Genomic DNA, 24342 nt, shown 5'->3' with positions numbered 1-24342 from the left:
TTTAGAGGCAGTGAGTTATGTAAACAGAAGCAGTGAGTTATGTAAACAATTAAATTATAATAGAAAGTGTGTAATGTTCAAATGAGGAGAAGGAACAATGCTGAAAGAATATTTAGATTTAGTTCTACAAGTCACTAAAACACAAGCAGCTGTCAACCTGCCTCGCCATCGCTCTATGTAATGTAAACAACATTTTCTGCTCCATTGTTTCAGGTCCATCATAAAACAGAGTTCGGCTCCAACCTGACAGGCCACGGTTTTCCCGACCCCGGACACCTGGACAATGTCCTGGAGGAGCTCCGAGCTCAGGGCATCACAGAGGATGACGCATTGATGGAAAAGTGAAAGGATGAGTTAGAAAATGAGGATACATCCACTTAAGAGGAAAAACAGAAAAGAAGACGGCGAGAATTGAAGTAACAGCAGAAGAAGCCGAGGGAGGATAAGAGGGCGTTCTGGACTGAGACAGACTTTCTCTTCCAGCACTTACATAGAGGGGGGTTGTAGAAGATTGATTTTTGTTTTGCAGAGGTAACTACTTTTCAAGATGTCTATTGTGTCACTGCTGGGATGGCCTTGTCTATGTGAGTCCATCCAAACAGCAAAAAAAATGGAGGGGGATGGGGGCCGGAGGAAGCCGCAGCACAGACAGGAAAGCAACAAAGAGGAGAAGGAGGATCACACTTATGTTTTTGGCCTCTAGAGATAGGTACTTAACATGGAGAAGTGAGAATGAAACGGTACTAACTTCCAGGACAAAAAACAAGTTTACTTTACTGAGAGAAAGAGAAACCAAGAAAAGATGGCAAAACGTTAGAGCAGTTCAACGGAAACTGGGAGAGAAGGGGGCAAAGAGAGAAAGCAGATAGAGCAAATGGAGAGGAGGAAGCGGAGGAGGATTGATGTAGCGGAAAGATGGAAAGATGGTGTATGAATGTAGCGTAGGATATGAGTAGGGTAAAATTAACTTGTAAGGTACTTTAGAGATCGTTGTGAACACAAAGAAACCAAGAACTTATGTGGCGGTCAGAGACAGTCTGTGTGCTTTGAAACCACCCGCTTGTCTGCATGTGATTAACTGTGGTGCTGTTGCTCCCTCTTGTGGTGAAACTGAGGGAACTGCAATTTTGTCTGGAAGCTACTGGAACAAATCCAAATGTCACTATGGGTTATCTAGTGTTGTTACTTTTTTATCACTGTTACTATAATTCTCATGTAACATCATTCCATACTTTACCTCTTACTTTTGAGTCGATGGGTTTCGGTACAACCTGTATAATATGTGACATGACTGTGTTTGACATGACAAAAGACCAAACAAAGGCTGAGTCATTTGGGCCTATTTGGAGTCTTACTATTGAGCTACTGTGGTACAAGTTAACCTTAGTTATACAGGTGCCAGTATTTACTGATATATCTGCATTTTATTTTTATTCTTTTGACAGTTTACATGTATGTCATTGCTGTTGTGTTCCTCCTGACATGAAAAAATGAGCTAACCAGGGTGAGCATTGAAGGGGTTTGTTACTGAAGAAAGAGACCGTAAGATTGGGCAGAGTGTTGGGAGGAACGAGAATGGAGAGGGCAGGAGTGTTTAAATGAGCAATGATAAAATCCTGCCATGGACTTTTTTTTAACCATCTTTATAAGTGCAACACGATTCATCAAGAATACAAATCCAGACTCTTAAATATCCAAGGAACCTACCACCAGTCATATTCTTTAAAATACAACACTCAAAACCGAAATCAAATGAAGGTCCCATATCCATAGATACAAAAGCGTTTCATGCTGAATCTCCTGATGACCTGATGTTGCAGTTAAAAAGGTTGACCTGAAAAACGTGCATTTTAAAAAGCTATTTTCTCATCCTGTTATTAACATGAACCTGAAAATGCATCAACTAAGACTTTTATAAACCTGGCATCTTTAAATGTGTGAAATCAAATAAGAGCCAAAGTTCCTTTTTTTGGTTCATAATGCTGTATGATTCTAAATAACCAGAGGCTAGAGTTTGTGAAAGTGTCTCTTCCTGGAGACAGATGGACACATGCTTCCCAGCTGAGAGGAAACACTTGAAGTTTTTGTCTAATCAGAGAAATCCTGTTGGATGAGACGAGCTAACAGGTTATCGTTTTTTGGGACAGACAGAATTTCTGGAGCAGTGTGTTTCCAGATTATATTAAATTCACTGACACCACTCGAACTGGTGTTACAACATCTGGTAGGACAAAGTGGTTTTGTTGAATTAAAAATTTTAAAATATCCTGCAGTTGGACTATTTTGTCAAGCATGACAAAATAGATTTTCTTTTGGTCCGCACGTATTGAAGGAATAACTAATGATTAGTAAAGACTTAAAATATCCTCGTTTTTACTTTTAATGATAACACTCAAAATATAAAGAAACTCAACTGTACTTGCTCCTGATTGGCCCTCGCAGCATCATACATATTCTCACAGATCAGCATTTCTGAACGACGATAAAGAGTAAAAACTTATTACGTCAAGCCCAGAAGAAGCATTCAATGACAAAATATGGGACCTTTAATTGATCACTTATTAGCCTCTCATTAATGAAACCAGACGCATCGGTTTGATCATAAATAACAATTTAATCCCTCCTTTTCTTTTCTCCACCTCTCTTGACTCATCAACAAACTGCCCAGTCTCTGAGTTGGGTCTGTTAATGACCCTTTATACATCGCTACAAGACCTATGAGTGTGTGTGCGCGCGCTAGTGTATGAGATAATCTGTGTACTGTGTATACTCCCAACAAACCACCAGTTAAGGGTATTATTTTGGTACTTCACAAAAATCCCATCATCTTCAAACTGTGATGATGACTGGTGATGGTTCTCTCTGTATGGTAGCTTTTTGATTGTTGTTTTTTTATACTAAATATCATTACAACTTGTCTTTTTTAATAGCATTTTCCTTGACACTATGATAGATGATATCACCTTTTTTATTTTGTACATTTATCTTATGATAAATATGTTTTCCATTTGTTACTATTGGTTTACAAAGACAGTATTGTGAAATGCAAAGTCTTTATTTCATGTGTACAGAAGTTAAGATGAACTGAATTGTCTTTTCTTTGGAAAAGGAATCTGATGGTAGACTTTTATTTGAGTGTAAAGTGTAATGAATTGTAATAGCAAGTAAAAACCCATGTACACTTGCTCTTCTGTGAGGTAGAAATTCATTTTCCCATCTGTTGTCTGTCCTGCGTCTGTTCCTCACTGAGGATCTAAGGCTTTGTTCAGACTTCTGCCCAAATCCGATTTTTGTCCAAATCAGAATCCGATCTAACTGACTCACTGACTACATTGGTTTCTATGGTAACAGGTTACGCCCAGGAAATCCAACAGCAAAATGGATGACAGAAGTGTGTCTATTTCTGACACAGACAATCTTATGGAGCAGTCTGTCAAAAGATTTTTGTTTTGCTCCATGTTTGTTTCTGTTCTTGCTTCCACCGACAGATAACGCCGGATCAACGTTATTGTTGTTATTGTCGATGGTGTCAAGTTGTGAGTGATTCAGAAGACATATTGAAGCGACCGAGATGTCCATACTGAATCAGGTCTGTAGGAATCCAATTTGAAACGCTTTCAAAACCGACTTGGTATATGGTTTGAATCAGATTTGGAAAAATCGGATCTTGTGTGCCTTTTTGTGTCCAGACTGGCAAAAATCAAACTACATACAACCTGGATGTGTTAAAAATCTAATTTTAAGGTGTAATGCGAACAAGGCCTAACTGACTGCCCGAGCTCTCAAATGTAAGACCCGGGATGTTGAAGCAGTTTATTGGAGTATCCTCGAGATTTTGGACAATCGCTCATTTCCATGGCTCTTGAGGAGTAACAGGACTCTTTTTTTTTTTTTTTTTTAATCCATTTTGAAAAGTGTCCAAAAACATTGTCCCTTATTAATTACAAAAACCTTTTAAAGGATTTAATGCTCAGTCCTCAATAGATTCTTAATTTGTTTTTACTAATCACAAACCTAATAAGTTTTCAGAAAGAAGTTAAGTCAAAATCCTGATCAAAATGTTGAGAGTGAAGTATTAGTGTTGAGTCTTATTTTTTTGGTTTGTTCTTCATGAACAACTAACTGTTCACTCTACATATCTTTCAACATGTTTGGTAGGGTGCTTATTGTTGGCACTTTTACTCACCAGTCAAATGTATTTATGCAGAGCAACATTTAAAAAAATAATAATAATAATTTTACATATCTTACACTATTTCCAAATGACTCGGCAGCAGAAGTGCAGGTGGTTCTTTCCTTTAAAACATTTATAACACTGTTTCCTTTTGTGTTGCAGTTTTCTTTCTCAGTCAGGCCCAAACTCAAAGCTAATGGAAAAACAAATTGAAATGAGTTACAAAAGTTGTCTAATTTCCCTAAGAGTTTCTAAATAGGATTTATGACGGTTATGTTATTTTAACAAACATGAACATAAACCTCAGGTGTCTTTGAAAGAGTCAGATGGTTCATAAAAAAGGTTTTGATCCATGTTTTTTTCAGGGTCTGAGGCTGTGTAAGCTATGTAGCAACATCTATGAGTAATAATTCAAAACTTTTGTTGCATTTACAAATGTCTTTTTCTTTCACAATTATCTTCCCAACTTGACGACAGCATCTGCTCCAAAAACAGTTAGTCAGTGAATATGATAGGAGTTCAATGACTTGCAACCTGTGGAGAGGTGGGTCTGGGAAACAGATGCTCAGAGGTGCTGTTATGGAGGGCTTCAACATGTGATGAAAGCAAACTGTAAATACTGCAAAAGTAATTGCTATGAATGAGTGATTAATACAAGAAAAAATAAAGAATGACTGATACTTCTGGGCTGTGTTGTGGTATTTTTTCTTAAACTACATCGTGAACCGCGGAATATCTTTGCATTAACCTCTCGTTAATTAAAAAGCATCTGTTCAACATTCAGTGGTAATAAATTCATGTGCTCAAGTGCCATCATGTCCATTCGATACTCATCTATTTCTTACCACTCACAAAATACTTCCTCTCCATTTCTTGCCAATGAAAAAAAACTCCTCTGCCTCAACTCCCGTCCTCGACCAAACTGAAGACTGTTGCTAACTACTGCTGTGAGAAGTGGTTCCGTCAAGTGGTGAATATCTGCTCATGTTAGGACTTGGAAGATTTTTCTTATTTTCTGACGGTAACCTTTTAGTAGACCTATTTCATGATCATTTTTATTTCGTTACTATTTTATGTGTAACTGAGCTAGCTATCTAAATGGATTCTTGTTCCTCATGTCCCTGGCTATCATCCTGAGACTTTCCTTACTTTAGACTCCTGCTTTTTTGTCTCCAGGATTATCTACTGTACACTACAAAGCCTGCCAGCCAGTCACCTTCTGCTCACTGCCTCAGCCCCAGTCCTGGACAACTACCCCTGCAAATTCAAAATAAATCATTTTTTGACACCCATCAGTCGGGTCTGCATTTGGGTTCGTGACAGCTATGCAACATTAAAAGTAATATTAGCAACTTCACACAGAAGCTCTGGCTTAGGGGCCCGCTGAGCCCTTTGGCCCCTGGGCCCAGTAGGTCCGTGTAATGGTTCACCCCTGTGTATATCACATCGTGATTTATGACGCATTTAAGACTACTGTGTTGAATATGGACAAAACAATATCGTGTGTGTAGGAGCAGATTATTAATATAATATGCAGGGTGTGTGTCTGTCAACTCGCAGGGTGTGTCACAATTGTCTATCTAAGGTAGGAACCTTTGTTACTGGTCAGGTGTTCCACCCGGAAGGGCAAAACAGTTTTTGACCATCTTTAAGCAGTGGCGAGCATGGTTACCTGTGGTGATGTTTGTTGGTAAAATATGGAAATGGTGAACCAAATGGTCGAAAATAAATCGATGGTTTGATTAACGAAGAAGAAACAAGTGGACTTTCATTCATGAAACAAGGTAAGAACAGCGTGTCGATTATTAACCCAGGTGCAGCGCCTCAGTGGCTTAAAGCGTCGGCTTAGCCTCTACAGTGTGGATTTGACAGTGGTAGATGTGTTTGAGAATGCTACTTGGGACGGACCCTGTTTAGGTGCTTGTATGTGTGGGCTTACGTGCATGACTTTGCTTTGAGGTAGCATGGAGTTGTCATATCTTGGTAGCTATTGCACCTGGACCCATTCATCCACCCAGGAGCACAGTTGTTGCTTTACTACTTTGTGAGTGCACTCTTCAACACATCAAACCACATTATGTTTTCACAACCATACGTTCCCCACTATAGATTAAACACACTTTATACAGTAGCTCTTGTTGTTGACTTGACTTTTTGGCAACTACTTTTGCCACGACTCATGAGTTAGGTTATGCCTTAATACTGAAGACTTCTGAATGTTTTCCTGTGTTTACATGGTTTGGTATGCAGATCAAAGGTGATGTCATGTCCCACTCAGCACTCTGCATACATAAAAATTGCACAAAGCTCTGTTCACATGCACAGGCCTCCACATGGAGCTGGCCGTTTCCTCCTCAAAGTTTCTTTGCAGTTTGTTAAAGTAATGCTCCCATTTCCTGATTCTTGATTGCAAAGCTGGAAACAAGTTTCTTAGCCACCTAAAAAACATTAATCAAAAACAAGTTTTACTAGAGAAGGAGACATCCTCCATGTTTACACTGTGTTGTATTAAACAGAAGAGGATTCTAAACTAAGAACTGAAATGAAACACTCAATATCAGACCTATTCTACAAAAAAAAAACACATGGACCAGTTTGGCTATTTTTAATTTGTTGCATGTGACTTCCGAGGTTCCTGCTGCCAGCCACAACTCTCAATGGGATGCAGGAATTTGCACTTCTGCATTGGCTTCATTGTCCAAGACTGGAGGTTGCCTGTTGGAACATACTCCATATATTACTCATCTCATAGGGGCGGGGACAAACAAAACTGAGCCTTTTCCACGTCCAAATTCTAAAGTTGTTTGACTCTATAATGTCCACTTCAATGTCCACTAATGTCACTTCACCAGAACCAGTTCACCATACAGTACATGATAAAGAGCCCGGTATGGCTCGAAACTTTGCTTTTTAATTATTTAATTAAATCAAAATTGTAATTTGTAAGTGGACTGCATCTTCCTAATGGTGTCACAATTTTTGACATTACAGTGGAATATCATTAAAAAGGGCCTTTTGTGAATTTGACCCCCTGGACCTTTAGCTTTTCTGGACTCTAAATAAAATGTATTTAAATCAAAAAGACTGTTTTCATACTCAGTGTTAATTCATTTGTTTATTTTGACCATCTCCCGATAGATTTCTGCTTTGGGGTCTGCTGATTAGCACTCTTTAGTCTTAAGTATCAAACCAACCACATTTTTCCAAAAACTCTATCAACCAATCATCCGTCACTTTTAACTCTGCTTTGTTCTCTGCTATTGTCAGCTGGGTTTTTTAGCGTCCACAACGTCATGTGCATCCTTCACATCACCAACCTTGCAGTTAACTCTGCAGAAAAGTCTATTGATATGTGGACTCACAGAAAGTGCATTGTTTGCCCTCAACCAGAACTCTTACACACTAAGTGGAACTCTGAGGAGTTTGCAATTCAGCCAGCTGTGTGTATGAAACAGCGCATGTAAATCACTGCCAGTCAGGAGACTCAGGGGGAAGAGGCATCAGAGCACATTACAAATAAGTTATTGTATCCTCAAAAGGAGTGACAGTACGGGTGCAGCTTTTTGCCATCCTGAAATGGAGTGGGATATGGGTGAGTCCAGTTAAAAGATCAAGGCTAAAAAGGCAGGTAAAATGTTGTAAGTGATAAATCAATTTTGGGGATGGTCCATTTAATGTACCATCCACATGAGCATTTATTTCGTTTATTTCTATGATCATATGACATGTCATCTCTATTTTCTTTAGATACATCTGTGATTAAATTAACAACTCATAAACATCTGTTGTTGAATCCTTCTGTAAAAAGTCCTTATCATTCACAGATTCAGCTGCAGTAGAAGATGTCAGCTTTAAGTCTTGCGATTCAATTAATTTGTAAATAGAAGCATATAACATGTAAAATTAATAACTCAATATATAATTAGTTTCTCAAAAAGACTTTATTTACAACTTTGTTTACATTTATTTGCTCATTTGTTCCACCATGACATCAGTTCCTAATCATTCACAGCAAACACACAGCGCTTCCTTCATGTCTTTTTTTCAACCAAAATAAAATTCATCTGTCCTCCTTTCTTTCACCTGAGCCTTAATCTGGCTCCAAACCAACTTTCTAAACCTAACTGCAACAAATAAGGTCATCATCAGCCCCAAATACATCACCAAATCCACCAATGGCTTCTCCCTCGTCATCGATGCATCCAAAGTTCTACCAAAAAATATCCCCCACACTCACTTCCTTTAAGATGTAGCAGTCAGGGTGCAGAGGCAACCTGCTGCACAGCAGAGAAAAAAAGGGGCGTGTCTTGGAGGGAAGAAGATTAGGAGTGATTGCACCTGGGAGAGGTGTGAGAGTGAAAACAGGAAAAAAGAGACAGACAGTGGAGAAGAAAGGAGAAAGGTGGAAAGGAGGTAAAGCCCTTTAATGTTTTTGTGGAGGCGCTGAACTTTTGGAGTTTTTTTGCCTTGGTTCTCTGGATCTTTCAACCACTGTGGGTTCTACTGGGATTGTTGGGGGCAGGGATCTGCATGATCCAGTCGGCATGGATCAATTCATGTTTGAATGACTGGGAGAAGACGACTCTGTCAACTTAACCTCTCTACTCCAAAGAAACCCTGGACAGGTGATATCCCCCCCTCTCTCCTACCTCATCTCCAGACTTCCCCTGTTTTCCCAAACCAGGCTCCCCTTCCTTTTTCCCCACTATAAGATACCCACTCACTCCCCCACACACACCCACTCAGCTCTCAAGCCCTTTTTCTTCATTAATGTATTTTTTCATTTTTGAAACGGACAAACTTTGGACTGTGTTTTTTGAGGGTTATTAACCCAAAGTGTTGGGACATCTTTGGTTATATGTTTTGTTTCAAAAGTTACCCAATGAATGAAATGTTTGTTTGTCCTGAATTTGTGTTAAATATATGAACTTCAACTTGATTTAATTTTGCTTCGTAGTGTGCTTTAATCTACTTTCATACAATGTATTGACGGACTTAGTGGTCTGTCTGGCGCCCAATTTAATCTACCCATAAGTTACGCTACAAAGAAATGCCTAAAAACTCACCTCTTCAACACTTCCTATAACCACTAACTCCAATCCTCCTCCCTTACATTATTTCTTCATTGTGCTGTCCTAGTCGTTTCTGTTTTGTTTTTTGGTTGTTTTTCCCTGTCAAAGCGTCTTTGAGTATCTAGAAAAGTGTTATATAAAACCAATTTATTGTGGAATATCCTGGAGTAGATCTCATGCATATCAAATAATTTTAGCAAATTTTAAAATAAGTGTTCATTTGAAGTGGTGATCCCACTTGGAAATCCTTTTTCAATAAGCACTTTGACTGGAAGAGGGGATAATGTCCTGTATCCAACGAGAATATCATTTCCTGTAAAAAACAAATAAACAGATGATTACTGACTCATGGCAACAAAGGAGCAGTAGTTTAAGATGTCAATAAAACCCTGCTGACTGTGTTTAGGGTTTGTTAAACTACAGGAGCATACACATACACGTTTGATTAATACAGGTTGCATGCATAAAGCAACCGTACCTGTTAGCTCTGCCTGGCTGCTCTCCACTTTTCTGTTTAGTTTTTATATCAGTTTCACTTGATATTGGACAGGGTGTACATGCACCAGATTTAAATACAGGGCTCGATGGTTTAGTCACAAGTTCAATTCAACAGTTTTAAACCACAAAGTACACTAACTGTTAGCTTGGTTACAACTGCTCTCAACCCTTTTTCTGCTGAGCTGATTACTTTCTTACATTTTGTTTGTAGCACAATTGTCTATTTTGTTACATAATATCACTGAAGAGATCAAACTAACTACAATAACTCACTGGCAGGAGAAGTATTACACATGAAGTTAACTGTTATTATAGATATTATTACTTTACTCTCTTATTTTCATTGAGGTTTTTTCAATGTATTTACTCTGTCTGTATATGTTCCATGTACTACCTAGAAGTTAAAGTACTGACCTTGAGATTTTTCATACTGAGATGCTCAACGGAGCAACGCAACACAGAAAGCAGCTAAGACAATTGTCAGGTGAGCCCTCTGGTAGTGTGCAGTGTTTCGGGATCCAGTGGTGGTCTTAGACTCTGTCAAACAAAAAGAGATAACATTTCTTAGCAGCTGTGAGGCTGAGGAGAACATTGAGAACCTGAAATTCAGCTGGTTAGTTGTGAGTTTCCAGAACCCGAAAACAATTAAGACACAAACATTTCAGAAAACCTGTCAGACACGCTCTGCACTCCTAAACAAAGTTCCCAGAATTGTTACTGAATATTGGTGGAGGTGTATTTGAATTCTGCCTTTTTTTCCTGCAACAAAGCATTCATAAAAAAGGGTCCAGTTTATCCAGAATGAATAAATCAGGAGTTATCAGACATTGTCTGTAAATTTTAGTTCATGTGTAAAAGTGTTTAAGATCTTCTGCAGTTAGCTTTTCAAAATATTGTTGTGTTTTGCGAGTGTATTTTAAATGACATTGTTCTGAACTCTCAGGGACACCATAGATTCTCCTTTTACATATTTTTACTGCATGTCAAAATAGCGAAGAACTCATCTTCAAACTACAGACTAAAAGGAAAACAGAAAAAGGAAAGACATGAAGGACACAAACAAGTAAACAAACTTGAACACACTTGTCATGTTAAAACACTTACCAGACACAGTAACGTCATAGGTGTGTCTATACACCTTGCTGTTTCCATTGGTGACTTGTACCTCGTAAACTCCGCTGTCATCCACGTTTAACGGCCCAATTGTCAAAGAGCCAGAATTGGGGTCCAGGTAGAGTTTTCCTTCAAACCTCTTAGGGGGATCACCCTCCACTTTTCCTCCATCACAGGTGATGAGGGTTTCTTTTTGGGTGCCGTTGTCCAAACACCACACAACAGAATATTCATCGTGCAGCTCAGTGGTTTGAGTCAGAGTGATTTTTTCTCCAGCATTCACATTCTGTTTGACAGGTAGAGTGACCCCGACTGAGGCAAAGGCACAGACTGCAAGAGTGGGAGAGAGAGAGAGAGATGTTGGGGTAAGTACATATTAACACAATGTTAACCTTTCCTGCTTCGGCGTTCCGACCGTAGTCAGAGCGCACAGGGGAGACGCTGCTCCAGGGCCGAAGTGTCCTCGAACTTCGGGGCTAACCTCTGTCACTTTACTGTGGTGAAGCAACTGGTAAAATGAGACACGGAGAGTCTGGCCGTGTTGAGGCTGCTGGGCTTTGTTCTGCTCACTTAACTTGAACGGTACACTTTTTGAAGCTGACTTCTCTCTCTGCCTAACTCTGTCCCCGGCATCACCATACATGTCTCGCGCACGCCTCAGACACACTCGCGCGACCGCGCCGCTCTCGCTCCAAAACCCACGCGCATGCGCACTCAGCCATTCACAAACAGACGCTACTTGTATAACTACAAGAAATTATCTCACTTTGGTGTCTTTGACTGCTCTTCAGGGCCGCTGGAAGTTATTTTGAAGAGGGGGTGCTGTGAAAATCGTTTGTTCTTTTTTGGACAAAAAAAACTATAAGCCTATTTAGAATACATGTATAATATATACATTTAAATGTTTAAAAATAAATAAATAGATTAAGATTCACCACCTCATCGTCTTACACTCTTCAGTGAACACAGTCAGGGTCACACACACATCATCAGTTCTCAGAGGAATATATGCACTGTATCACTTAAACTTCACAATAACACTTTAACAGTGCAATAAGTTTGATCAGCTGACATCAACCTGAGTCACTGCACCGACATTTATGTCACACACCACTCTATTAGCTCCAAAATCACACACGGCACAAAGAAATCATCTCAGACTACTTAAGCATGTTATTGAATAGCTCTCCACATTCATTACGCAAACACACGCACAAAATAACACTTTTTTTCTCCATCTCCAAACTTTTCACGCAAACCACAAGGAAACAATCTCAGACTATTTACACGTTATTAAACAGTTCTCCAAATCCATTACACACAGAAAACACGATCAAAATAACACTCTCAATCCCCACCACCTTGTAAAAACACTATAGTGTGACGTTACACTGCATAGATATGAAGGTGCGCGTCGGCACCGTGATCTTATTTTGAGCTGCAGACAGGCTGCCCTGGTTACAGGTGTCCAAATGTCCAGGTGCGCTCTGGAGTCATGTACAGTCTCAATGAGGGGATGGATGTCCAGGGAGTTCATGTTTTGTGTGCGTCACTTAAAGGTTTGTGAGTCTTTTCTGGGTCATTGTGCTGCGTAACCGTGTCTTAAAAAAACGCAAATCTTTCCCCAGAAAATTCAAATGCATTTTTACTATTACTAAAAAATCTCCCCCTCGCCACTAGGGGGTGCAGCACCCCCACTTCCCGCGGCCATGCTGGGGCATTTTTGCTGCACACATTTTAATACATGCTCTCAGGGCACCTTATAGATGCATACAACGTGCATGGCAGTACAACCTATGCTAAAGACTGTAGATGCTTAAACTTTAAGTCTATTGTCTTTTTTTCTTCCTTTATTTAGTTAGTTAATAAACGTGCTCGTAGTTGTTGTTGTTTTTTTTTTACTTTTTTGCTATTGACGCTTTTTATATTGCCTGTTTTTGAGCTGCTGTAACACCCAAATTTCCCCCATTGGGTGATCAATAAAGCTGATCCTTATCCTGAACATGTATAGTCACAATAAAAGCAATTAGTCCTCTGTGTAAACTAAAAGTTACACTGGGATAGGCCGAGTTATCATAATAACGGTCTGATATTATAATAGGGGATGAAATCAGGCAGGCAGATGCCGGCACACAGTGTCGAAGTGCGCCTTCAAATGCCATAGGAAGCACGCAGCCACACAATGCGATCCCTCGATGCGCACCTATTGTACCCAGTGATAACCTGAAAAGGCTACCACACTCAATCACGAACCCATTCTCCACTTGTGTTTTCAAAGAGGTTAGAAACTAAACTGCGGTAGACCTACATGTTGTCAGCGCTACCAGAATCACAAGCCCTGTTCCTTATCCTCTGTGCAGGTCCCGATCGACATGGAGAAGTTAAAGCAGTAAAACACCGGCTTTTTAGAGACATCCTTTGAGTAGCCTGCTTATCGTAGCCTACAATAAATTCTCAAAAACAGGAAGAAAATATCGATTGATGTCTAAATTTAAAAAAAATCGGTATGTTGCCAAAAGTTAAACTTCAAATAATTCAGCGGACGAAACATGCTTTTCCCCAATCAATCTTGCTGAATAGAAAATAAAGTATCGAGTTGATCACAACTTTAAAGAAGTTACTTACATATGTAGTTTCTTAAGTCCCCTCCTTGACGATGATGTGTAGATGATGAAGAAATATCCGCTGACACTGACTTGCATGTAATATAAAACATTTATTTACAAGAACAGCATCAGTCCAGGTTAGTCATGTTCCTGGGAGAGTCACCAGCCAAATGTGATCCTCTCGAACAATGAAGAAGACCTTCTTATTTATACAGTTTTGGTCAAAACAACATCAAGACCTTTATGACTTCATTTAAGCTTTGATCCTTCAGGCTCCTACAGTCCTGCACCCCCTGTGGTTCCTCAGGACATATGGCCTCAAAGGTTACCATAGGTCACCATAAGGTGACTTCTTATCTCCCCCAATGTAGCCTAAGAGTCTGTTCTCACTTCTAAATTGTTTATCTTCTTCAGTCTTAAGGAATACCCTCATAAATAAACCCCTACATTGTCTTTGATGTTAAATCAACCTCTAACCTTAAGAACACCATTTGTCCCACAAAAGGCTCACATGCTTCAGCAGCACATTTACACTTCAAATACTTATTTATATTACATTGTCGTATGTAAAATACACTTCATATTCCCCCCTTCGAGACTTTAGTCTCGAAAAAGAATAACACACAAAATACTTATGACATAACCTTTTGATCATGACTTAACCTTAAAATTTGCAGAGTGTGAGAGCGAAAAACCTATCGAGCAGACATCTTTCAAATACCATCATTCAATCTAGATAGGAAAATTCTCTCTACGGCCCCACTGCCCATGGCAACCACTTTTCAGTACTCCAAGCCAATTAAAATACTAACAAAATCAAATAACTTCATTTGATAATATAAATACCTGAGGTCTTAATATATACATCTGACACAGTTCCCAAAAACATCAATACTAACTCTAAATAATATAACCCTCTAAAACATCTACTGTAAAATACTAAAAGAAAAGAATAATAAATGAGAGTGGAAAAAGACATTAAAAGTTGCTTTTCAGGTGTATCAGCTTCTTCCACAATAGGACTGCAAAGATTGTCCATTCAAGAACTCCCATCATGATCTCCTCATTCAGTCCACTGTCCATCAGGATGTCTTCCTCTCGCCCTCATTTGAACTTTCACATCCTTTAGGCTGAAGGAATTTCTTGACAGTCCATCATGCTCACACTGGTCTCCCCAAGTACCATCCTAGGGAGAGAAATCACAAACCAGTATCTTGCACAACAAAAGCATCAAAAATATAATCATTTCATATCATACTTTCTCATAATCCCCATGTATGATTAAATAAAGCATATTTCAATGTCCCCCCGTTATCCATTCAACTCTTATTCAAGAATAGTTACACTACATCATGATGATACTAGATTCTTAAAATGGATATCTTTCTACTATCCCTAAGCCTATGACCTCCTCAACTTCACCTAGGTCATTATCACTCAATAGTGGCATCTGAACATTCTCTCCTGGCATTACAACTCCTACCCATCGTAGTATCATAGCCTTTGCAAAGGTCAACAACACTGTACAAAAACAAAACATTACACACAATGACAGTAGAGCAGCCATCAAAATCTGAACCACTATTGCTCCTACTGGTCCAAATTGTTCTTGCAGCCAAGCATTAGCAGACTTTCCTGCTCCTTGTGATGGACCAAAAGAATCCCTTATGAGTTTCAGTGCATCTATGACACTGGTCATATTGTCGGCAGAATCTGGTATCAAAGTATAACAATCATCTCCAGTGAAATTCAAAGCTACACAAAGGCCACCTTGTTTGGCCAAAATATAATCAAGAGCCATATCATGTTTTAACAATGTCAACCGATGACTCCTCTGAGTATTTGATAAATATTCAAAACCTCTTATAGTCTCATTTGCAAACCCTTGCAAGGTATATGTAATATTATCAATATGATCAGCTAAGAATGTAACACCATACCACGGAAACAATCCTATACCCCATTTTTCACCCAAACTTATCCTCCAATGATAAGACTCTAAATTATGAAATTGTGCTAGTTCTCTCTTCTTTCGACCTCCACTGTTCTCTGTAGGGCTAACTTCATCAGAAGCCTGACCCTTCTGAATAACAAAAACCTCATACGGAAGTTTCAACTGTGCCATATAACAACATCCCATCCAACCATACGGTAAAAATAGATATGCTTTATCACCACAAATCCACCAAATATCTTTAAATGTTCCTATGGTAAAATTACCAGATAAAAATTGATTTTTAACTCTTAAAGTTCTACTCTGTTTATGATTTGAGGAATGAAAAGTCACTTCATATGTGTCATCAACAGTCCTTTTATTATTTTGTTCAAATCGCATCGCATAAGTATCACATTCTGATATTCCCATAAACATACCATCTTTACCACGAGTACCATTTGAACAAAAACATGATTTAGCCTTCACAGATGCCACTTCCATAGCATCAGGAACTGCTTTTGTAATATCTTCAAACTGATCAAGAAGATTTATATATGGTAAATTTCCCAACCAAGAACAACTACGTTGAGGTTTAAATAGATTCACTGATGCAGCCAACCAAAAATCCTTCTCTGCTTGTTGCTTATATAATAGCCAAGATAATGCAGAATTTTGACATTCAGAAGTTAAAGGCTCTGGTACCGTCTCTAGAATTGAATGCCATGTACCTGGTGATGGAATTCTTACCACACATGGACCATTTAAATTACTAGCCTTTCTAACAGAGTGAGTCAACTGCTGAAACCACAAATTTCTACTTGCCCATGGGTCTGCAATTTGCAACACAGAAGAATCAAACCCATAAGCATTCCACTTAGTTTCTCGCTTCTGTAATGAATGCAGATGTTCACCCATATTTTCAAATGTCATCTTATCATCTATAAAATCATCAGCCTTATCTGACGTAATCATCTGACCTGCTTCAGCTGAATCCAAATCAATATCCTCAACAACTGATTGTCTAATTTCTACTAATTTCTTTAACAATGGAGATGAAGTAACAGATGTCATCATCTTACTTACAGACTTTGCAGACACCGGAAAAGTCATCACTGGTTTAGCAGCAATAAATCCCCTTTGCACAACTTCATCTGCAACAATACTATGAGTAACCGAAGTAAAAGTTGACACCTTCGGAGTGGTTAATTGTTCCTGAACTTCTTTAGCAACTGTACTTATTTCAAAAAGAACCTGACCTTTTACTTCTAGCTTTATTTTATGAGTTTTATATCCTTCAATCGAATAATTATAATATGGCACAGCTTTAAACTCCTGATCCAGATAATTACAAGTATATTCTCCTTGATCTTCCCAAACAACATTATTTAAGATAAGCGAACAATCATTCATAACTCTAAACCACTTTATATCATTGTACAAAATATACTTTCTTTGATCATAAGGCACACTATTCACATCAGATCCTGTTAACACTATTTCCTTACCATAAGCATTTTTCCATATAGGAAAATTATAATTACCATTATTCAGTGTTTTACATTTACATGGAAGGATAACTGGATGTCCCAACGTCACTCTAATCACCTTGTTCACAGAAATTGGAATCGTCCTTATCTTAGAAGTTGAAAAAGTTGACATAGTAGCTGCTAATTCTTTTACTTGCTGAACATCCCTGGACTCAACCCTAGTCCTCATAACGTTTTGGTCTAACCTTTCTTCGTATTGGTCTAGTACTTTCTGTCCCAAGTGGGTCTTTGGATTTCCCTGGAGAGGTATCACAGCCTCCTGTAGTCTTTGATTCAAGCTCTCTGGAAACAGACTCTGTTGTTTCTGGGACGTGTTGTAAATCAATGTCACCAACTCGTCGTTCTTGCTCCTGGACTGACAACTCATCCCTGGCATCATCAAAAGCATGCTCAAAATCATCATGCATACCCACAGCATAGTCAAACCCTGCTTCTGGATCCTGACCTTGGAGGTCCTCATGAACCTCTGCTGTTTCTGCATCTTCTGTTGGCTCTCTCTCACTTTCAACATCTTGTTCTTGTAATCGTATTACCTCTTCTTTTGGTGCTTTAACACAATGTGACAAATGATACCAAGTAGGAGACCCTTTAACCTGAACTGCAGTTCCCGTACTACGAACAACTTCAAATGGTCCTTCGCGGCGTTCATTAAACCACTTCCTCCTAAACACCTTTACGAATACCTTATCTCCAGGTTGCACTGTACTCCTCTCTTGCTCATCAAATCTCTCTTGCGCCTCCTCCTGTTTTTGCCTGTCAGAGACATATGTGTGTATTCTCTTATGCAATGTAGCCATGTAGTTAACATACATTCGCATTTCATCTTCTAGCAAAGATAAACTTGGACCCTTTCCACTCGTGCGTAAACAAGGTGTTGGCATCCGTCTACCCATAGCCAACTCATGAGGTGTCATACGCAAATCACGGAGCTCACTTGAGCGACACACCATTAATGCCAATGGAAGTGCTTCTACCCAGTTCAGTCCTGTGTGTTGACAGATTTTAACAATACGATTTTTTAAAACACCATTCATTTTTTCACAAACACCCTGGCTTTGCGGATGATAAACAGCTCCCAAACGTTGTTTAATTCCCAATTTTTGCAGAATTATTCTTACTGTTTTATCCACAAACTCCTTCCCATTATCTGAGGATATGCGATCAGGAAGTCCCCACCTGCTTATGACTTCACGGCACAAAAACTTGGCAACAGACTGAGCATCTTTTCGCTTTGTTGGACAGGCTTCAGGCCATCTTGAAAATCTGTCCACAACAACTAGCATATATCTCTTACCTCCTATTGGTCTTATCATATCAACAAAATCCACAAGTAACTCACGCATAGGACCTTTTGGTGTTGGAATGTGACCAGGAGGAACCATCACACCTCTCCGAACATTATTTTTTAGACAGATAGTACACCTGCTAATGACATAGTCAATCTGCTCAAGCAGGTACGGTGCCCAAAAACCATATTCTTGTGTAATCTTCCTTTTAACCTCCCCCCTTGCAACATGGGCTAACCCATGTGCTTCCTGGATCAGCAGACCCAGCAGGTCTGGGGGCGCTACCATCAATCCTTCATGATTTCTCCACAAGCCAGCAGAATCTTGAGTGGCCCCTCGATCTCTCCATAGTTGTTTATCAATCCCAGAAACAACTTCTTGCAATGAGATCACATCTCTGAGCGTGATGTTGTCTTCCAAGTCCACCTCATGGGTGACCAGAAAAACTTTACCCAATTTATTAGCTCCTGTAACCACCTTTGCAGCCTCATCAGCTGCTTTGTTACCTTGTGTAACTCTTGACATGTCCATTTTATGTGCCGCACATTTAGCTACTGCTATCTCTTTTGGCTTCATCATTGCCTGCAACAATTTCATTATCTGAGCATGATGCTGTATCGGCGAACCATCAGTTTTCTTAAAGCCTCGATTCTTCCACAGAGATCCAAACAGATGACACACATTGTGTGCATACGCAGAATCTGTATATATTGTCACTCGCTTACCTTCAGCCAACAGACATGCTTCTGTCAGCCCCACTAGCTCAGCAAGCTGCGCAGATGCAGGTTGTGATATTTCCTCTGCTTTCTCAACAACAAATTCAGATCCTTGGGCTTTAACCACAGCATAACCAGCTCTCAATGTATCTCCTACTCGATAGCAGGATCCATCAGTCCAATATTCCACATCTGACTCATGTAGAGGAAAAGCTTGCAAATCTGACCTCAGCTTTGAATATCTCTCTACTTCCTGAACACAATCATGTGGCTCCCCATCCTCAGGAGTTGGCAAATTCTCAGCTGGATTCACTGTGACACATCTTACCACAGTAATATCTTCCTGTTCTAAAAGCCTATGATAGTCTCTAAGCCTTGGCATAGTCAGTGTATATTTACCAAAGTTCAAAAGATTTCTGAGACTATGGTGTGTCAAAATTGTCACCGGGTAACCCATAGTTACAGATGATGCTTTATCATACATCAAATACACTCCCACCATTGCTCTGTAGCACAGTGGCAGCCCCAACTCTACTTCAGAATAGCCAGTGGAATAATAAGAAACAGGCTGAGGACTTGTACCAGTACCTGTGGGTTGACAAAGAATTGCACATGCATATTTACCTCCAACAGAAGTTGCCACATACAGCAAAAAGTTCTTAGAATAATCTGGCAGCGCTAGCGCTGGAGCTTCCTGCAACCTCTGTTTAATTGTCTCAAACGCCACAAGACCTTCCTGAGTCCAGGTAAGATTACAATGGAGTTGGGAAGTCCCCGTTTCTTTAATCATAGCTCTCAAAGGCCCTGTCAGACTAGAATAGTCCTCTACCCATGCTGAAGAATACCCCGCAATACCAAGAAACGTCATCATCTCCCTGACTGTTCTAGGCTTTGGTGCCTTTTGAATAGCTTCCAAATGACTTTCAGAGATGCCTCTGTGTCCATGAGTTATTGTCTGACCCAGATAAACTACCTTCTCCTGACAGTATTGCAACTTCTTCTGAGAAGCCTTATGTCCTTTTTCTGCCAATAACTGCAACAATCTAATGGAATCCTTATGACACGTTTCCTTATCTGGTGAACAGATTATGATATCATCTACATACTGAATAACAGTACTCGTCATAATCTGATCCAAACCTGTCAAATCATCTTTCAACACTTTATTGAAAATATGAGGACTGTGTTTGAAACCTTGAGGGAGCCTCTTATATTTGAAAGTCTGTCCTTTATATGTAAATCCAAATAACCCTTGACTTTCTACACTGAGTGGAACACTGAAAAATGCTCCACACAAATCTAACACTGTAAAATGTGTAGCATCTGGGGGTATTTGAGCTAACAAAGTATGAGGATCAGGCACATCAGCTGGAAAATCAGACACCACTTCATTTACCGCTCTTAAATCATGCACCAAACGATATGAATCATCTGGCTTCTTCAAAGGCAATATAGGTGTGTTACTCTGAGGATGTGAACACTTCTCCAACACACCTGCTTGCAACAAACCCTCAATTTGTGGTTCAATCCCCTGGATTGCCTCCCCCCTTAATGGGTATTGGCTCTTCCAAGAAGGTTTGGTTCCAGGTCGAAGTTCAACCTTCACTGGTTGGGCAGACTTCACAAAGCCAATATCAGTACTATGTCGTGACCACAAACGTTCTGGCACTTCTCGTAGCATCTCCTCTCTCATACTATCTGAATCTAAATTAGCACTGAAAATTGTTTCATGACTCATTAGCACCACTTGAGGTCGTCCCTGTCCCTGAGCTGAGATCCTTATCTTCACAAACTGCTGATCGTCACTCATCCAGATAGCCAAATTCTCTTTCAGTGGTGAAAAGCTCTTCTTTTCAGCTTCTGCCATCATTGCTCCTATGTGCTTCTGTTCAAATCCTTCAGCCACCATCAAAGTCACATGTGGCACACTTTCCTCAATGTCATGCTCTTTATCAAGATAATCATCACTGTTTATCTTCATTGCTGCTCCTTGTGGTCCCAAAATTATGCAAGATGAGCTAAGCTGAACCTGCTTAGGTTGCCTACTCAACCACTCTTCTGAATTTACTTGACCAGTTTTCTTAAAATATTTAAGCGTGCAGTGGGGTGAATACTCAGGGAACTTAGCATTAGGCATGTTTGCTACAATAAACTTCTCCCACAGCTTAGCTGGCTGTAGTAGCTCTGGACTAAGATTTCCAATCCAGTATACTGAAGAAGGCTCAGACACTGGTGTCATAAATAATTGATAACTAGTATCCTTTGGCACATCCACCTGACAGCCGTCGGGTGTACACCTTATTGTGCAATTCAATTTACATAAAGCATCTCTTCCTAACAGTGCAATGGGTGTATGTTCTGACACCAATATAGGTATTCTTATTTTGCGCTGTTTATAACAGAGCTCAATTGGTTTTGTGAGCGGAATCAGCTGTTTCACACCCTCAAACCCGATTGTCCGCACCAATTGGTCAGACATGGGGAGATGTGTAGCATTTTCAGGTCGAACACAAGTAAAAGCCGCTCCACAATCCGCCATTATTTCTAATGGTTGATCATTTACTCTTACTATTATTTTTGGATCTTGTTCTGGCCCTGACACTACCAGCTGACACCCCCCTTTCGAGTCTTCTGGGCACCCCTAAAAACCTGGCTCTGGACCTCTGTAAGGATTCACAGGTCCCCTAGGTGGCCTTGATTTCCCTCTGAAGCCTCCTCTAAAACTTCCTCTGAAGCCTCCTCCTGTCCTGTAACAATCACGAGCAAAGTGGCCTAACTGTCCACAATTATAACATACATCTGAAGGCTGTTGGAAATTTCCTCCTCTACCTCTGCCATAATTTCCTTGACCTCTTCCTCTCCATGTCTGTGGTTGGCCAAAATCTAACTGTGAAAAAGAGGCATTAGGAATCATAGGTGTCGGCACTGCTGGCTGAAACTGTATCTGTTCCTGCTGGGGTTGAGGTGATACTGGACTTGGTTGAGGCTGACTCTGCATAACAACAGCTTGTTTCTTCTCTTTCTTCTTGTTATCAACCAGCTGTATTTGATTAAGCTTTCTAAGAATCTCCTCATCCTGTTCTTTCTGCTCATGCTCCTTTTTGCGATATAATTCAACTTGGTGTGCTATGTGATCTGTATACACACTCTTTGCCATGCTTCCAAGACCAACCACCTCTGCTAATTTACTTCGCACAGATAGGGGAAGCCCCTTCTGTATCTTATTTTATATTCAAACCCCTAAAGAACATATCATTCACTCTGATCTCTTCTTAACTATCAAAGGGAAATAAGAAAGGGAGGGGGCTCTCTTTCCTCTCTCAGAAGCAGAAAAACTCCCCAACACATTTAAAGCACCTCCCTTTGCTCCACCTCTTAAATTTAGCAACAACTTCCAGTATGAGCTGACTATCACAGAGTGAGCATCCTGTCTAGAGATCCTCTTTAAGTCAGGTCAAACCAGCACAACAAAAATCACACACACACAGACAGAAAAAGAAAGAAACCACACAGCAACCCAAACACTCCTCAACAAAAATCCTTTCCTCTACTCTACCTAAATATATACATGCTAAACAAACTGTCCTTGTTGGTCTCTTCACTTCTCCTCAGACTCAACAAAGAAACAACAATTTATATAATGCATAAATGTCCTTTGAAACAAAGGCTCATATATTTTATCAAATATATAAATGTCCCTTGAAACAAAGGCTCATATACTTTATCTGGTTAAACAAAGTCCTATAAGGGGCTCATAGGTATTTTAACACTGAAGAAACATAAATGTCTCTCCTCATGACTTGACCAAATGTCCTTTAGTCAATCTTCTACATACATATTATATAACTCAATTCTATTTGATCAAATACATACAAACACAGACATTACACAGAGCTCAACACACAACTAAACAAACAACAAGACTGTCCTGCAGCCTACATTGTCACACACAACTCCAAGAATGCATTCCATTTTACTTTAACTTTTAAAGTCGATCTCTTTTCTCTGTTCCTCTACTTTATAACCAAAGTTTTACTTTAGTCAACCTTTTCACAACTCATTTTTATTTTACACTGCATGCTTTTTATGAACTTCTTACTTTTACTTACTTTTTAGAGTACCATTTCACACTGCATACTCTTTCCAACTTTATACTTTTTAAGTATCTGCACTTTACTCCTTAAGTAATTTGATTACTTTATCTCTCTTTTTGTTTTATTTATTCCAATTTTCATGACTAAAATTATTTTTCTTTTAAAATTTATTATGCCAATTCCTCATTAATGCCAACTTTCACTCAGAAGCTAATGTACACATGTCTTACTGTTATGATCTGGGCCCTGATTCATACTCTTGCATAGTTTTTTAACTTCCTTATTACTAGTTCTGCATTAACTCTCTATATATTTTCACAAAATATATTTTCCTTCTTTCTTGTTCCCCAAGAAATTCTCAATTTAGACAGAAATGACTTCAAACGTCAACACATCATCTCTTTTCACTACAAGTTCTTTGACAGTGGAGCCAGCACAACTACCTCAACAAAAATCAGCACTCTGACAAATGTGACAAAACACTCACCCAGAATGCTGCAGAATTGAAGAAGCTTCAGGCTGAAAAAATTCTCCAAACTGATCCTGCCGACAACGCCATTAATGTAGTTTCTTAAGTCCCCTCCTTGACGATGATGTGTAGATGATGAAGAAATATCCGCTGACACTGACTTGCATGTAATATAAAACATTTATTTACAAGAACAGCATCAGTCCAGGTTAGTCATGTTCCTGGGAGAGTCACCAGCCAAATGTGATCCTCTCGAACAATGAAGAAGACCTTCTTATTTATACAGTTTTGGTCAAAACAACATCAAGACCTTTATGACTTCATTTAAGCTTTGATCCTTCAGGCTCCTACAGTCCTGCACCCCCTGTGGTTCCTCAGGACATATGGCCTCAAAGGTTACCATAGGTCACCATAAGGTGACTTCTTATCTCCCCCAATGTAGCCTAAGAGTCTGTTCTCACTTCTAAATTGTTTATCTTCTTCAGTCTTAAGGAATACCCTCATAAATAAACCCCTACATTGTCTTTGATGTTAAATCAACCTCTAACCTTAAGAACACCATTTGTCCCACAAAAGGCTCACATGCTTCAGCAGCACATTTACACTTCAAATACTTATTTATATTACATTGTCGTATGTAAAATACACTTCACATATTAGCACCGATACCCAATTATCACTATTCCCGAGAAGACGCATCCTTGGTCCCAGCACACAGACTAAGCGAAGCAATGCTGGCTGCTGTTAGGGGAAACTGCAGTCAAGTGAAGAAGAAGGGGGCAGAAGGGGAGGAGACACGTGACGTCACACCTTAATGAGGTTACTTTAGGT

The 24342-nt window shown here is 39.5% G+C and overlaps 2 protein-coding genes across 3 annotated transcripts in view; one reads left to right on the top strand and one right to left on the bottom strand.

Moving 5' to 3' along the window:
- Positions 1 to 3186, top strand: part of LOC306842419 (E3 ubiquitin-protein ligase DTX4-like) — a 31453-nt gene extending 28267 nt beyond the window's left edge. For both annotated transcript variants that reach the window (XM_079372672.1, XM_079372671.1), the window contains exon 12: positions 214 to 3186. In XM_079372672.1, coding sequence (XP_079228798.1) covers positions 214 to 345 — 132 coding nt within the window. In that variant the 3' untranslated portion in view covers positions 346 to 3186. The remainder of the gene's footprint in view (positions 1 to 213) is intronic.
- Positions 3187 to 8255: 5069 nt separating this feature from the next.
- LOC306820480 (uncharacterized protein) lies at positions 8256 to 24273 on the bottom strand. The gene is made up of 4 exons (XM_079338329.1): positions 24165 to 24273; positions 10849 to 11187; positions 10159 to 10281; positions 8256 to 9559 (listed from the first exon to the last, which is right to left on the bottom strand). The coding sequence occupies exons 1-3, from the start codon at positions 24208 to 24210 to the stop codon at positions 10184 to 10186; spliced, it is 483 nt and encodes a 160-aa protein (XP_079194455.1). The 5' UTR covers positions 24211 to 24273; the 3' UTR covers positions 8256 to 9559; positions 10159 to 10183.
- Positions 24274 to 24342: the final 69 nt, after the last annotated feature.

This window comes from Symphodus melops (assembly GCF_947650265.1).
Source record: "Symphodus melops genome assembly, chromosome: 2".
Lineage (NCBI taxonomy): Eukaryota > Metazoa > Chordata > Actinopteri > Labriformes > Labridae > Symphodus > Symphodus melops.
The sequence above is the reverse complement of the archived record's forward strand: the minus strand, read 5'-3'. Positions and strand labels throughout refer to the sequence as shown.